Source organism: Haemaphysalis longicornis, unplaced genomic scaffold, assembly GCF_048455015.1.
Source record: "Haemaphysalis longicornis isolate Haplotype H1 unplaced genomic scaffold, Haemaphysalis longicornis Haplotype H1 scaffold_7, whole genome shotgun sequence".
NCBI classification, from domain to species: Eukaryota; Metazoa; Arthropoda; class Arachnida; order Ixodida; family Ixodidae; genus Haemaphysalis; species Haemaphysalis longicornis.
The window spans coordinates 74,994,438-75,007,345 of NW_027526422.1; the positions used below are offsets into that span (position 1 = coordinate 74,994,438).

Genomic DNA, 12,908 nt, shown 5'->3' on the forward strand with positions numbered 1-12,908 from the left:
AGTAGCTGTTGCGCGATAAAAAAATATCAGCACTATGAGCCTCCTACATTGCAGCCTCACCTAAAATTTTTGAAATGATACCGTAGAAAATTTATTGAAGACTCCGTCTGGATAGAGAGTTCAACTAAGAAGCAACACTAGACTGCCGGAAATACCCTCATATGGAAACGAAACTGGCAGGCTAACAGCTGATGGTATGTAAGGCCGGTTTGAAGCGCTCTCCTCGTCGGAACAAATATCTGGCGACTGGGTGTTATCTTTTGACTTGCACCGGAAGTTCTTATCGCAGAAGTCAGGTTAGGGTGGGGTGAAATCAGGAGCGGCATGCTTTGTTCGAGGATCAGTAGCGGACGCTCAAGGCACAATGGCAGGTAGCCTTGAAGTTAGGTAACTGCGTAGTAGTGCCAAATATGAATTTCGTGATGCAGAAACAAAACCGAAACTGTTGTAAACTGTTCGCGAATGGTCCTGTGGTAAGTAGAACTACAACACAACTTAGAACAACGTGCGCAAAGGCAATAAAACTGCCTAAAATCATAAAGTAGCTTTGCAAACAGGCAGTGCTTGACATTTTTAGCCCATTCCAGGGGTTATTACTGTCAGAGTGCAAACCTGACGATTGAAAATCGTTTGCTGATTCATTATTCGTGCCCTGATAACGAAAACCAAACGCTGACGCAGAGTAATTACGAGTTGCATGCATTCTTCTTTGGTAGCAGTGACGCGCGATGACCACGTCCCTTTTCCACTTTCTTGTGATGCAAACACGTGTCAAAAATCACGTTTTTGTTGCAAAAATGAAAACAAAACTGATTTTGAAAGGGCATTTTCTGAGCTAACTCCAAATAGCTTTACTTGTTCGAGCAACGCCTGGAACGCTATGAAAAGGGGCTCCCAAGGTATCGTTCAAATTGAACTATTTTGAATAGGCGCGGTCGTGGAAAAGTTAAAAGGGACTCCCAAGGTATCGTTCAAATTGAATGATTTTGAATAGGCGCGGTCACAAAAGAGTTAACTAATTATCGAAAATTCAACAAGAATTTCATTTCAGTGTGATCAGGAAAGGCGTATTTTGGGCCAAGAAGCTATAGATTATTGCTTTCTTTCCTTCAAATATACAGAAAGAGAGAAGTTTCACTGTCGTTTTGACATGAAACATTCCTGATATGAAACAATAATTTAATGGCTTGTCGGCACAAAATAGACCTTCCTGATCACACTGACAAAAATCTTACGGAGTTCTTGCCAAATTAGTTAATTATGCTTAATTCAGCTTTCAGGTAATTAGTCTTGCCGCTCAAAAAGTATAGGAGAAATCCTAAAACAACTTTCAGTTTTGTTGTCAGGATGGTTAGTTACATAAATGCTCCTAATTTTATTAGACTTGGTCCGTAAATAAAAAAAACTCCTTTTACTTGCTGCATCCCTTCTAAACTACAAATCCATACATAAATATGGGGGTTTCCACCAAAGTTCCTAGTCCAGTATGTAGTGAAGTACAGGTTTAACAATATATTGTTATGCTGTTTTTAGTAATGTGATATCATTGCTCTAATGGACATGTGTATTATTGGAATGTTGTGGGTTCAAGGTTACGGCTGGTGTGCGGTGTTTATTTATTTATTTATTATATTATTTTTTTGTAGCTGCTGCAGCCCACTGAACAACTACGTGGTTTTCAACGACACCGACGGCATCTACACGTACACTTTTGAGGCCGAACGAAATGTTGAGTAAATGTTTCCTTTTTTTGCCTTTACGTAGGAACTGCAGCATGATGTGTCCATGTTTTCCATCACTAGGCGGAGTGAACTCTGTGTGTTAGCATATTCACAGAATTGGCGCCTATTATGTTCTTCGAAGCTGAGACACACAATTTTTTAATTCAGGAGGGTTTTTAACATGGGCCTTCTCTTATTTCCAATTTCTTTTTTAACCAGCAAAATGGTAATTTTTGACTGGTGTCATTTTTGTTCAATCTTTCGTGCACTTGACGAAAATAGCAAGCGTTTACAAGTGCCTAATTTTTAAAACGTTTAGTGCGATTTGCAAAGTTAGTCGCAACGGCTGCTTCGACATCGCCTCCTGTATCTTTACAATGCCAAACGCATCATCCCGTACTGGCCAACCAAGCCCTCTCCTTCTACTCCGGCCACTCTCCCCCAATCGCTAGCCTTACCAGCGCTTTAGTCAGTCATGTGACCGGTTCATCTTGGGCGACGCGTGGTGGAAAGCGGCAACGTTGGCAAAACGTGCTCCGCCGCAGATCTGAGTTTTCTAACGCTGGCGAGAGCGTTGTTACTCTGGCAACCTCACACATTGGTTGCCTTGGCAACCAGGCACAAGCCTCTCTCGAATTTAGTTACAGTTGGGTGATCCCGGTTCAGCTCTGGGCCCCACCTTGTGACATATGGACACTGCAGGCGTACCATTCACTCCCATTGGGAAGCGGGCGATGCGTTTGGCATTGTAAAATACAGGAGGCGATGGCTTCGACCACGACCGGCTTGATAGATAGCAACCTTCCCATCCTTGCCGATTCCGCGTGCCAAATTTGTGATTGCTTGTTTGGTTCTTCTTAGTTCTTCTGACGGCACTGGACTGGCTGGCACTGCATTTAATCCCCATTCCTCCGCTGTATACACGTTTGCTCGGCCTGCCATTGCTGTTATTTCGTCTTTCTGTCGGTTCGTTGGGCTCAGTCTTTGCCGACTCACACGGGGGGAAATGCACACCTTCTGTGGAATCGGTGGTGTGCTCAAGCAAAACTTGTTTTAACGCGAAATTGTTACTAGGCTAGGCTGGCGAAAGCGCGCACCCGGCCGGCGTCCACCGAACCCGCACCCACCCCGATATTGTCCGTAAAAACTGTCCACAGCTGCTTACCCTTTGCTGACACGTTCCATGGAATTTCACATGTTTGATAGCGTGCGTACATCTAAAAGATTAAAAACAGAAAGAAAGATTCAGCGTGTTTCTTTCTATGGCATGCAACAGAAAAAAAATGAACAGGAAGAAGCACCTTGCGTGCACTGTTTCATATAGTGCATCAAAGGACAAAGGAAAAACACGAAGAAGCACTTGGCACGCGGTTAATCACCATTGACTTATGACGCATAGCACTAGTAAAATAACACAACAACAAGAAACTAGCGTGCGTCAGACATTTCCTGCGCAGTCTTGCCATTCGGCTTCTGAGGCAGCGTAGCAGCAGCGCGAATAGTAATTCTCCAAAAAGTAGCTGCAGTGAGTGGGATGCTAAAGTAGTAGGTTATAACAAAATCGAGGGCTGGGCTAGTTGGTATGCATTCATTATGATGGAACAGCGAAAACTTAATGATGGGGCAAGAGAAGTACAGAACACGAGCGCTCATGTTGTGTCCTGCTCTCGTCCCTTTAAGTTTGTGCTGTTACGGCGTAATGATTGCAGGTTATAGTCGATTTAGGCTAGGCTCGGTGACAAAACTAGTCAAAAGAAACGCAATCGCGAAAGAACGTGCTGAAAAGATACTGCAATATTTTTGCATCGTACTTCCAGTGAACACATCGTACCGAATGGTATTTGTTGCGTTCAGCTAAGCAAGCCTAGCAGGCGCATGGTAAAGGCAATTTGTTTCCACCAGGTACCGTTCGCTTAGGTACAGGAGGAGTGGCTCAAAAAGATATCTCAAAGATAACGGTGGTTCTTAACGCAACCACTGTCCTGGCATGGCTGGCATACCTAACTTTGCCATTTGTTGGGCTTGTAAGCCCCTCCAATGCTGCTCCTCCAAACGGGACGCTCCAGCTATCGCGAAAATGCTGCAGGCTGTGAAAAGCTTGCTGTCAAATAGTGCTCCCTTGGATATACTAGAAACATTACTTTTTTTCCACAAGAATGATGGTGCTTCCATGCTCGGAATGGCACTGTTGGGATGTTTATACAAATTCAAGCCTTCTCTGTGAACTTTTTAAAGTTCATAGACAAGCTTCACGTCAAAAGAAAGCTCCTCGACGTAAAGTGAAAGGCGACAAAGTTTAAGCATGTTTATATGAACGGAAGTGTTCGAAATAAAAAGTGCTAGTCAAGCAGGAGCATATGGTAGCAGTGTGGTTTACTTGTGCATGTTGACGCTTGGGTAGCTAAGGAACGGTTCTGTATTAAACCGTGTATACTCTTTGCTGGTGTACCGGTAATATAGGTACTGATCGGTACAGTCGGCACTGATTGGTATGACTGGTATATTTTATGTGAGCTGTCGCAGGCCCCACTGCGAGTGCAGCGAAGTTGGCGAGTTCGGGGATTAAGCTTAGCCCCGCCTTACGGAGCGTGCCTTTCCTACACGGCAATTTTTCGGCATGCTGGCTCCCATTGCCGTCGGCAGCGATGGGCAGGTGGCTATCTATAAAACCGGTCTTGGCTTCGACCTCTTGATGTGCAGCATTTGCTTTCACTCAGACATTGTCGTGAAAACAGTGGTTTTGTAAACTGTGCTGCAGTAAATTGCTTTTGCTTACTCCCTGAGCATTGTTTGGCAACACATGCCACTTTTTAGTAGTAGCGGTAGCAAAGCGTCACCTAACGTTTTAGCATTCTCAAGTAGTTTAGCCTGTCGTCGGCGTTTCGATATTCGGTCATTAGGCAGGCAAACGCATCAGCAACTCAGTCGATGTGTGTGGTGTGCTGACAGTGTGCTTTGCATGCAGGAGAAATGCCTTGCCTGCAGTCAGGTGGCGATTTCACTTGAGTTTCCCGAAGATGCCAAGCTTCAGGAAATCTACGACCACTTGACGACAAGCCAAGAATAGTAAGTTTAGCTACTGATTTTTTCCCATATTGTCTCTTCTCTTCTCCATATGTACACTCCCTGTGCATATAGTATATGGGACGGGGGGGATACATGGCAGCATCTACTAAACTTCTTGCAGTTACCGGTTGCCATCACGAACATTGGTGGGGACAGGGATTTGAGGCTCCAATCTGTTTTCACTTGTTGAGTTTAGCAGTGGTTTGTTTCGCAGCCAAATGAAGGCTCCAGGCATCACCACGACGATAGGGGGCCGCAACAAGACGCTGTACATGCCGTCTGTTCCCAGCATTGAGGAGCGGACGAGGGAGAATCTAAAGAAGACACTGAAAGGTGAGAACACGGGGTTTGATTGAATAAATTTTTTTTTCAAGACAGCAAGCGCGATGTTAGGGCGCCCGCTCGGTGAAAGGCGTCCTTAGTCCGGGATGCCTGTGAGGTGACCCGCTCGCGTTGCCCTCTCTGCCAGCTTGCGCTTGAAAAAGATTAAAGTTTATGCAGATACCATGAAGTTGTATGAGTACTCCAGCTTAGATGAATTGTTGATGTGTAAGGTAAAAAATATTGAGTGGCTGATCTTTTAGTTTTAGTACTAACTCACTAAAAATGTGGAGGCACTTAAGATGTCTGATTCACTGGTCTACAGCATCATTGTCATATGTCGAAAATGTGAGTTGGAACAGCTTTTTCTGGAAATATTTTTTTATTTCCCAATATAGTCTCGTTCGAGGGCTGCACACTTGAATGAGTGAGCTTCCAGTTTTTTTTTATCCGGATCACAAAGTTAGGAAAGACAAATACAGTGCAGCGAAATACGCATTGACGGTGATGATGGCATCTTCATCGGATGGAATTTTTTCCCACCAAGCTAGATAAACCAAACGGGGCTAAGTCTGGAGAATACGGGTAGGATAAAAAAATCAGTTAAAAGCCAAATTCATGCAATTTCACTATTTTTATGTCCAATTTGTGGGACAATTCACTGTCTCAATGAAAGTGCACTCCTATGTGTGCCACTTTTCTTGTTTTTTTTTTTGTTTTGTTTTTTTAAGCAAAGCTTTCTACCTTACCAAACGACAGTTTCGTCGTGGCGTGTGCCACAAGAAACTCCCAACACAGCTAAGGAGGAGGTGGGCGCTTTTTGGAGTCGACCGCAGAGTAAGATAAAGAGGAGTGCCAACTTCGCTCTCTCCAACAGGCCCTTAATGTCCATCACTCACGGAACACAGTGTAGATGGCAGAGCCAGTGGCCGCTATTATTCAGCGTCCCCGTGCTTGCCCCGGCGGGCGCGTCGGCGGGCTTTGTCGTCTGCTTTAGCGAGGCTTGTTTTGGGCCTGTTTTGGCGCAGCTTCGTGTCCATTGCGCGCTGCCTTCTTCGCACGGCTTGATTAACTTGTTTGAAAGCACCTTCACCGTAACCCGCACCTGACGGGATTAACTGGTGCTACGGCAAAGATACGTTAAGGATTGGTTTGCAGGGCGCGAAAACAAACTGTTGAGACCACATACAGACATCTGGCCGCTAGAGAAACGCTACCTTTTGCGCACTGCTTGCCACAAATGGGACTCCGTTTTCTAAATTGGTGAATACCATTTCGGGTATGTTTTAACAGGTATTACAAAAGGCGAAAGGAGCAACTGGTTCCGATAAATATCAATTATAAAAGTTCCCTCAGCTTTCTTGCAGCTCTCAAACTTATGAAACCATTTAGTTTTAAATCGCCATAAATGGGAATCACTAAGCTCACATGCCGAATTGTTTCGGTGTCTGCACTTGTGTCGTGCGGTGGTGTAGCCCCGAGCCAGCACATCAGGATGGCTAGGTTCCACTGTCTCATCCTTCGAAAGGCGCTTGTCCCCGTTTTCTCCTGCCGATGCACGGCCGGGCTACAGTGGCGGCATCCGCTGTTCTAGCCCGGCCGTGGCCGACGCTGCTGCGTTCGGGACACCGCCCCTGTGAATCGCAGGTAACGGCTGGCAGAATCTCTGATTTCACTCTTTGTAAAGCCACGTGTGTGAATTCAAGTGACGTCGCGTGGGTAATCATTGTGGGTGTTGTTTACAGCTTTGCTTTCCAACCTCACAGCGTGGATTGGAGCAAATTTTTTTAACCCATTTTTTTCCAGCTCTTTTTCCAAACATTACAATAGCACCGCTTGTGTCTGCTTATTTTTGCTTTTCAGCTTTTCCTTTAGACACAACATAACACTGGCCTGTTAAAATGTTTGGCATTCTCCAACTAAGTGATAGGTATTATGTTATTTTATAGCAAACAAAACGGCATTTGCTTTGTGAAGATTGCTTTTACCAGGTGCTCCCCGCTGCTTTTACTGCTGCATGTTTCAATCCCTATCACAAATCAGCACAAGAAGTCCTGTGGATTGGGATGAAGCATCACCAGACACTGCACGGGAATGTCCCATTGTGCGCTCTTTTTGCCAGCAGTAAACAGTCGGGAACCTGTTGCGGACACAACTTCTAAATCTGCAATTATTGGTCCAGAATTTTGAGGTGAATGCCTGAACGGGGACTCGCCTGATTGCATTCCTCTGGGATTTAGTAATTCACGATCCACGGGCTTAAAATTAAGCTTTGTGCACCAATACGAAAAGTTTTACAAACCCATCGCAGTGTTGCTAACGGACTAGTTTGTGTCTTAAAAAAAAAAACAGTGTATTTTTGCTGAAATAAAAAATAAAGACAACATGCATTTTGGTTAATCTATTTTTCTGTAGATGGTGCTAGTAGCGTTCTGTGCGAGAGTTTTATTTATTTTTTTATTGCAGTACAGATGTGACATATATCTAAAATAAGCAAACTAGGTCGTTGTGCGCATGTCTATGTACCGTAAAAACCCGCGTATAATACGGACCCGCGTATAATACGAGGTGTAATTCGGGGACAGCAAAATCAGAAAAAAGTTTTCATCCGCATATAATACGAGGTAAAGAGCACAGAAAAAATTTATTGCACTGCAGTTACCCTTCAGTCATTGTCAGTTTCCACTGGCACTGTCTCCCGACGTCCGTTCAGTCATCGTCAGGTTCGCTGCCGCTGTCTCCTGAAGTCGCCTTGTTGGAAATGTCTTCCCACAGAAAGTGGTCCTCAGTGCCATCAAGGGCGTTCGAGATGCCGCATTTCTTAAAAGAGCGACTGACGAGCATCCTCTGGGATGCTGGCCCACGCATCCGCGATCCAGCCACAAAGCACCGCTGGAGAAGCCCGCGTCAGCCATCCGGTAGCTGTCACTTACGGGTGTCCTGACCTCATCCACTCTTGGTAGCAGGACCTGATGTAGTCTTTGAAAGGCTTGTTGATGCAAACGTCTAGCGGTTGCAGCTGGGATGTCATTCCTCCTGGAATGACAACGAGTTTTATGGGGGTTCGCGCAACAACTTCACGGAATCGGCCAGGTGGCAGCGAAAGGCGTCCAACACGAGCACTGACGGGAACCCCCAACAGTGCTCAAGGCCGCCGACACCACACAGACTTTATCAAGTCAAGCACCAGTTGCTTTCTCCACCCGCGAATGCTGCCTTCGGTGACGCCGAACTGCCGTCCTGCGGCGCAATTCCTGATGGTCTCGGCACATAAAATAACTTTCATTTTAATTGCCGCTGAATACTGCCTTCGTGCACCCGACATCGTGATAGACTTGCGGTGAACGTGCCGATCCTTCGCGTGGTCAAAACAATCAAATTGGCGCCGACTGAGAGAAGCAGCCGCCAGCTAACGCCACCGCAAGATAGCCCACCCTCCGCTGAAACCGAAACCAAAAGTGCGAATTTTCGGCTGAAAACTTTGGGATCCACATATAATACGAGGCACAAATTTTACATAGTAAAATTCGGAAAAAAACCTCGTATTATACGCGGGTTTTTACGGTATTTCTAAAATTTTTCGTGTTGATGCTGGATGGTTTTTAAAGGAGTACTGACACGAAATTTTCGCATTGCGTTTTTTTCGCTGCTATGCGTGCCTACCAGCCCACTAATCATAGAATGACACATTAGACGGTTGAGTGCAGCGTAAACATTCATTTACAGCGTCGTTTATTCATGTCAGTTTCAGTTTCGACGAAACGAACGCTGAGCCAGGAGGTATCACGTGACGTCACCATTCTTGCCGCATTGCTGCCGCTCTGGACGCGCGCGTGAGCAAGCACACACGTGCGCCCAGACCGGTCGAGGTATTCACCGTCCCCATGCGCCCGGGCAGCAGACGTCAGTCCCAAAATCATGACGTGTACACACGCCGGAGCAGTGCGCACCAACCACAGCGAGCGCGTCGGCTTCGTCACGGGAGCTCCGACGTCGGCAGTTTGGGACAAGTAGCAGATGATGTCGTGTCGGCCCGCTCCGGGCTTTTTCGTGCGGGCGAAGATTAAAATAGATTTAAAATATGTTACGCCGAACTGTTGCTGCTGAAGCTTGCTGGGAGATATTTCTTGATAAAAAGGAAGCATTTTACATAGTTATCTAAGCTTTGAAATTTCGTTTCAGTACTCCTTTAAGCCCGTGGGTCATAAAGTCGCAAGTCCCACAGGAAGGTTAACAGGCGAGTCCCCCTTAAGTGCCAAGTTGTGGGAAAAACTGTCGTCATCGTTGTCTGTTACAGAAAATGGCTGCCGCTGTAAAGAGTAAACGAAAAACAGATTGTAGTGCACCTGGGATTTGAACCTGGTTCCAGTGTCTGTGTGTTACCGCTACACTGTTGCCAGTGGTGGAAGATATGTTCGATCAGTGCATGCCTGGTGACAAGTGAACGGGACACCGTCTGAGTAGGACAGGTGCATCCCAGTCACGCAGAACCCTGGCGCTGGGAAGTTTGTCTGTTGAATTATTGTACGCCAATGAAAATGATGAACATAAATAACGAAAGAGAAGCGGGCACAATGTTACAGAAAGGAAGCCTGTCAAGGTATTTCGGGCCAAAAGACAAAAAAGAGACGCAAATACGATAAAGCGGTACAGTTGTCGTCGATAAGTATCGTTACTCTTTCACCATTAAAGGCCGTAAGCAGACTTAACTGCCCTGAGAAATTTTTGGGCACCCTTTCTGCTGAAGTGTCTACGGTATTGGCAATCTTATGCGCTGTAATTTGGCAATCCTGCGTAACAGTTCCATGAGTTCTTTTGGGCGATGTCAGCAGTGGTGACCTCAAGTGGGTGTCTAGTGCGTGCTTCATCTTATGTTTATATCCGGCCTCATTTTGAATAATTCATTCAGAAATAAACAGTAAAGAGTCTTCAGCGATGGTCCATGGTTCTGGTGAACGTAACCGAACTTTTCTTTGCTGTGCGCGGCACTCCTGTTCTAATTTAACACTTTTGTGACTGCGGAAAAATCGGTTGTTTTTGGGTGTTCCAGGAAATATTTTTTTCTTGCCACAGAAAATGATTGATGCTGAAGTGTAAGGTACGAAACGATGGAGTAAGAATAGGGCTTTCTAACAGTAATTTATTACAAATTTTATAAAAAAAATGATCAAAACAAAAAAGTAACAAAAGAAAAAAAAAATGATGAAAACATCAATGCCACTTTTCACAGGGTACACATAAAAACAGTTTGAAGTACTTTACGATTTGAACGTAAAGCCCTTATAAAGTAATACTGCAAAAACGAGCTCTTTAAGTACAGAAGTTATTTACATACACACTAGTGCTTGCCCGGTTGTTCTTGAGTAGTCCAGGAAAATTTTTTTTCTTGGCGCTACAACTACGGGCCGGCCATCTTCGGGAAGAAAACTTGACTCTGTGCAGTCGGAGCCAAATGGTCTTGCCCAAATGCACTCGACACCCTGCAGATAAGAGCTGTGGCCTTTAGAACAGGGCCGGATCTGTTTACGACGACGTGCCCAGCGATAGAGCGACCGAAAAGAAAGCGAGAAACTCAGCGTTGCACACCTGTTGATGGTCCGGGGCGACTTGACGCACTTTTGCTGTCCGTACTCAAGTCTGATGAATCGAAGTCGTCTTCAGTGCCTGCGCTGCTACCATCATGCACAGATTCAAGCTCAAATACATCGGAATTCGTCGAAATTCGCTGTTCGCACGAAGCATCGGGGAGCGGCGTCAGCGCCATAACTTGAACCATGTAAGCTCATCTTCCCACCGGTGAAGGACATTTAAACATCTACCCCATTCCAGAAAAACTAAACTTGAAAGCGATACTGATAAAATGCTTCCTCCTTCAGTCAGAGAGGGCTAAAATTTGAATTTGTATTCATCGATAACATATAATCTATGGGAATAGGCGTGGTCATGAAAGTGTTAAGAAGCTTGTTTTATCAGTGCACAGAGCTTGTCTCTTTCTATTTTTGTGACTAAAATACGCATATGCAAGGCAGCATATACCAGATGAACACAGTGCCGCTCCTTTTGATATTGTGTCACCTGAGCTAGATTGAAGAGACACTTGCTATCCATGGCATCACTGCTGCACGTATGTATAGTGGCACCAACTGATAAAATCTACTGAACTTATCAAACAACCCTACTATAAGTGCAGGTAACCAATGCACGGGCTCAGCACATTGGGGTACTACAGTGGTTAGGAAGCTTACACAACCAGCTTGCACAACTCCGTGTCAGTTGTTCATAGCAACGTCATTCTGCATGAAAGCTTCCACATTTCTTATCTTCAACCTCCTCAACTTCTCTTACCCAGTGGATTTCATGCTTTCAATCTCCACTAATGTGAAACCTGGGGAGGGGCGAAGCATGCAGTGTATAAGTGTACTCTTGGTGCCTTGGCGTTTTTGCCAACGGAGATGAAACCGTTGGGGGGTAGAGGTATACAGCTTTGCTGTAAAAGTCCCTTGTCTTTGAAGCACGAAGCTCTCATGCACCAGGCGCACACGAGTGTCCCGGTGTTTTTTTTTACTACGCGTCACATTCAAGTGCGAGGCATAAACGAGTTTCCTGGTGTTTTAGTACCGTAGCTACATGAGACGACGATTACGACGACGACGACAGGAGACGCCAACAGCCCCAAACCCTGAGGGGCTTCGCCCCTAAAAAAAGCAGTGACGACCCTGTAAAGCTTGCACCAGTCTATGCACCTGAGTGCAAGGTGCAGTTTATGCCTAAAGCGTGCTTCACCTCACGCACTGGTCCATAAGGTGGAGCACCCTTTACAGTGCGCTGAGCAACCTCTGAATACGTTGGCGGGAAATTCAGGTGCCTAAATGAATTATTTTAAATGCAGAGAATTTCTTTAACTCACATGTAGCGTCCGCCGTCCGTCCGCAACAGCTCAGCGCGCAGGTGCGCCCTCTCCCCCACTCCTCCTCTCCCGCATCACGCTACCCTCCTCGCTCTCAACAACAGGTCCGCACCCCCCCCCCCCCCCCCCCTACACTTTATAAAAAAATAATACTTATCGGCGCCTGGTTTCGATCCCACGACCCTGCGGGCGGAACGCAAGGTACATGGTACTCTTCCCACTGCTCCACAAAGCTGACACAGAATCAAAGGCTACGAACGCGCCTTACGCCTTATATCCTTGACTCATTCAAACTACGTCAAGAAGCAGCTGATACAACGCATTCACTACCTGTGGGCGGAACGCGAGGTACATGGTGCTCTTCCCACTGCGCCACAAAACCGACGCAGAATCAAAGGCTACGAACGCGCCTCATATCCTTGACTCATTCAAACTACGTCAAGAAGCTGCTGATACAACGCATTCACTACCACCAACTCCCCAAACACTAAACGTTAACGCAATACACCCACCCCCTATGCGACGCATTTACTCGAGTCCCCCTCACGGGGAGATGGGCCCAATTTTTCCCTGTTGTTCTGACTACACATTAACTTCCAGATCGGCTGCATCACGAAGTAGTGTCGCCATGCAAGCCGTCCAATTGCTTCTGCATGAAAGAATGGCAACTAAGTTTCCACCTGGTGCAGTTTGTGATTTGCGTGTGTTTTCTTTTGATTGTTTGCAGAACTAGGATTTGTGAATGGCCAGGAGCTTGAAGTCGTGGATGTCACCAACCCTATGTTCGTTTTCTTCAAGATCAACTTCAAGAAAAAAGGGGAATAGCAAAGCCATTCTGCAGTTTTGTAACGTGTTTTGGTGCAGTTATTTATAATAAACTTCCGGGCTTCATT

The 12,908-nt window shown here is 45.8% G+C and overlaps 1 protein-coding gene across 4 annotated transcripts in view; it reads left to right on the plus strand.

The window, feature by feature from the left end:
- Uba3 (Ubiquitin-like activating enzyme 3) overlaps positions 1 to 12,908 on the plus strand; it is a 33,592-nt gene extending 20,684 nt beyond the window's left edge. The window contains exons 12-15 of one of the 4 annotated variants that reach the window (XM_077677870.1): positions 1,647 to 1,728; positions 4,687 to 4,787; positions 4,987 to 5,120; positions 8,854 to 12,806. In XM_077677870.1, the coding sequence (XP_077533996.1) occupies positions 1,647 to 1,728; positions 4,687 to 4,787; positions 4,987 to 5,120; positions 8,854 to 8,945 (409 nt within the window). In that variant the 3' untranslated portion in view covers positions 8,946 to 12,806. Of the gene's footprint in view, positions 1 to 1,646; positions 1,729 to 4,686; positions 4,788 to 4,986; positions 5,121 to 8,853 lie in introns of all 4 variants that reach the window. The other 3 variants (XM_077677869.1, XM_077677872.1, XM_077677873.1) reach the window with 3 other exon arrangements.